The 1,310-nt window shown below is 51.0% G+C and overlaps 1 protein-coding gene across 1 annotated transcript; it reads right to left on the bottom strand.

Moving 5' to 3' along the window:
• Positions 1–5: 5 nt before the first annotated feature.
• Positions 6–743, bottom strand: LOC106723494 (olfactory receptor 52R1-like; the record flags this gene model as incomplete). Its single annotated transcript, XM_014527788.2, has 1 exon — positions 6–743. A coding segment is annotated over exon 1 (738 nt), but the record flags the coding sequence as incomplete, so codon positions are not given.
• Between the last annotated feature and the right edge of the window lie 567 nt (positions 744–1,310).

Here is a 1,310-nt window from a genome sequence, read left to right on the forward strand (position 1 = left end):
ATGTGGGAAGTGCAGGTGCTGACGGCTTTGAGACGGGCCTCGGTGGATGGGAGCCTCATGACCGTCCGCAGGATCATGGCATAGGACACAGAGATCATGAGCACATCAAAGCCCGCCACCATGAAAGCCACAAATAGGCCATACACAACGTTGGCTCTGGCATCTCCACACACCAGCTTCACCACAGCCATGTGCTCGCAATAGGAGTGGGAGATGAGGCGATGCCTGCAGAAGGGAAGCCGGCTGGCGAGGATGCAGAAGGGGCTTATCAAGAGGACCCCACGTGTCAGCACGAGGCTGCCTATTTTCTTGGTCATGGGGATGGAGAGGATGCTGGAGTGCCGGGGTGGGTAGCGGATAGCAATGTAGCGGTCCAGCGCCATGGCCATGAGAACGCCCGACTCCACCGATGAGAAGGTGTGAATAAAGAACATCTGAGCGAGGCAGGCATGGAAACCAATCTCCCTGGAGCCCAGCCAGAAGATGCCCAGCATTTTGGGTACGGTGGAAGTGGACAGAACCAGGTCGGTGATGGCCAGCATGGCCAGGAAAAGGTACATGGGCTCATGCAAGCTCGGCTCAGTCTTTATAATGAAGGAGACAATGACATTTCCCACCATGGCAATGACATACATGATGCAGAAAGGGAAGGCGATCCAGAACTGGGTGGCCTCCAGGCCTGGGATCCCAACCAGGAGGAAGGCAGCAGGGTGGAAGGGAGTACTGGCATTCAGCATTGACATGACAGGCTGTTCATCTCCAGCCTGGGCTGAAAGGGCTCTCGTTCCCTGGCAACAACCATCACCTCACCTGGAAGCACCAAGTCAATTTTTCAGAAACATGCAAACAAATGAATTGCTCTAGACAGGATCAGGTTCCTCACTTTGAAATGTAGCCCCATTCTCAGGACAGCGACTTACACAAAGTCACAGCAAGTAAAGGTGTTAAAGACCCATAGGCATTCAAACTATGTGGGGCATTTTAAAGTATTCAGAGATGATTCGACTCTTCCCCCACGTAAATGAACAGGGATTTTGCCATTGGTTTTAGCAGAAGCAGTCAGGCAAGGGCTGAGGGGTTTTTGCAAACCTCATCCTAGAAATGCAATGTAGAGTTGTAGATATTGTCATTTGAAGGACAGGGCCATTTCCCTTGGCCCACTCACATTTATTCATTATAGATCATATTGCTGCCTTTCAAAGTCAGTGGCACTTTCATTTTCCTTACCACAGTCTCGTTCCTCCCCCTTAACCCATGAATGATCAATTTAATATTATGTCTCGTTGGGTTAGTGTGCCTAAGGCTCCCAG

Source organism: Alligator sinensis, unplaced genomic scaffold, assembly GCF_000455745.1.
Source record: "Alligator sinensis unplaced genomic scaffold, ASM45574v1 scaffold1270_1, whole genome shotgun sequence".
Taxonomy (NCBI): domain Eukaryota; kingdom Metazoa; phylum Chordata; order Crocodylia; family Alligatoridae; genus Alligator; species Alligator sinensis.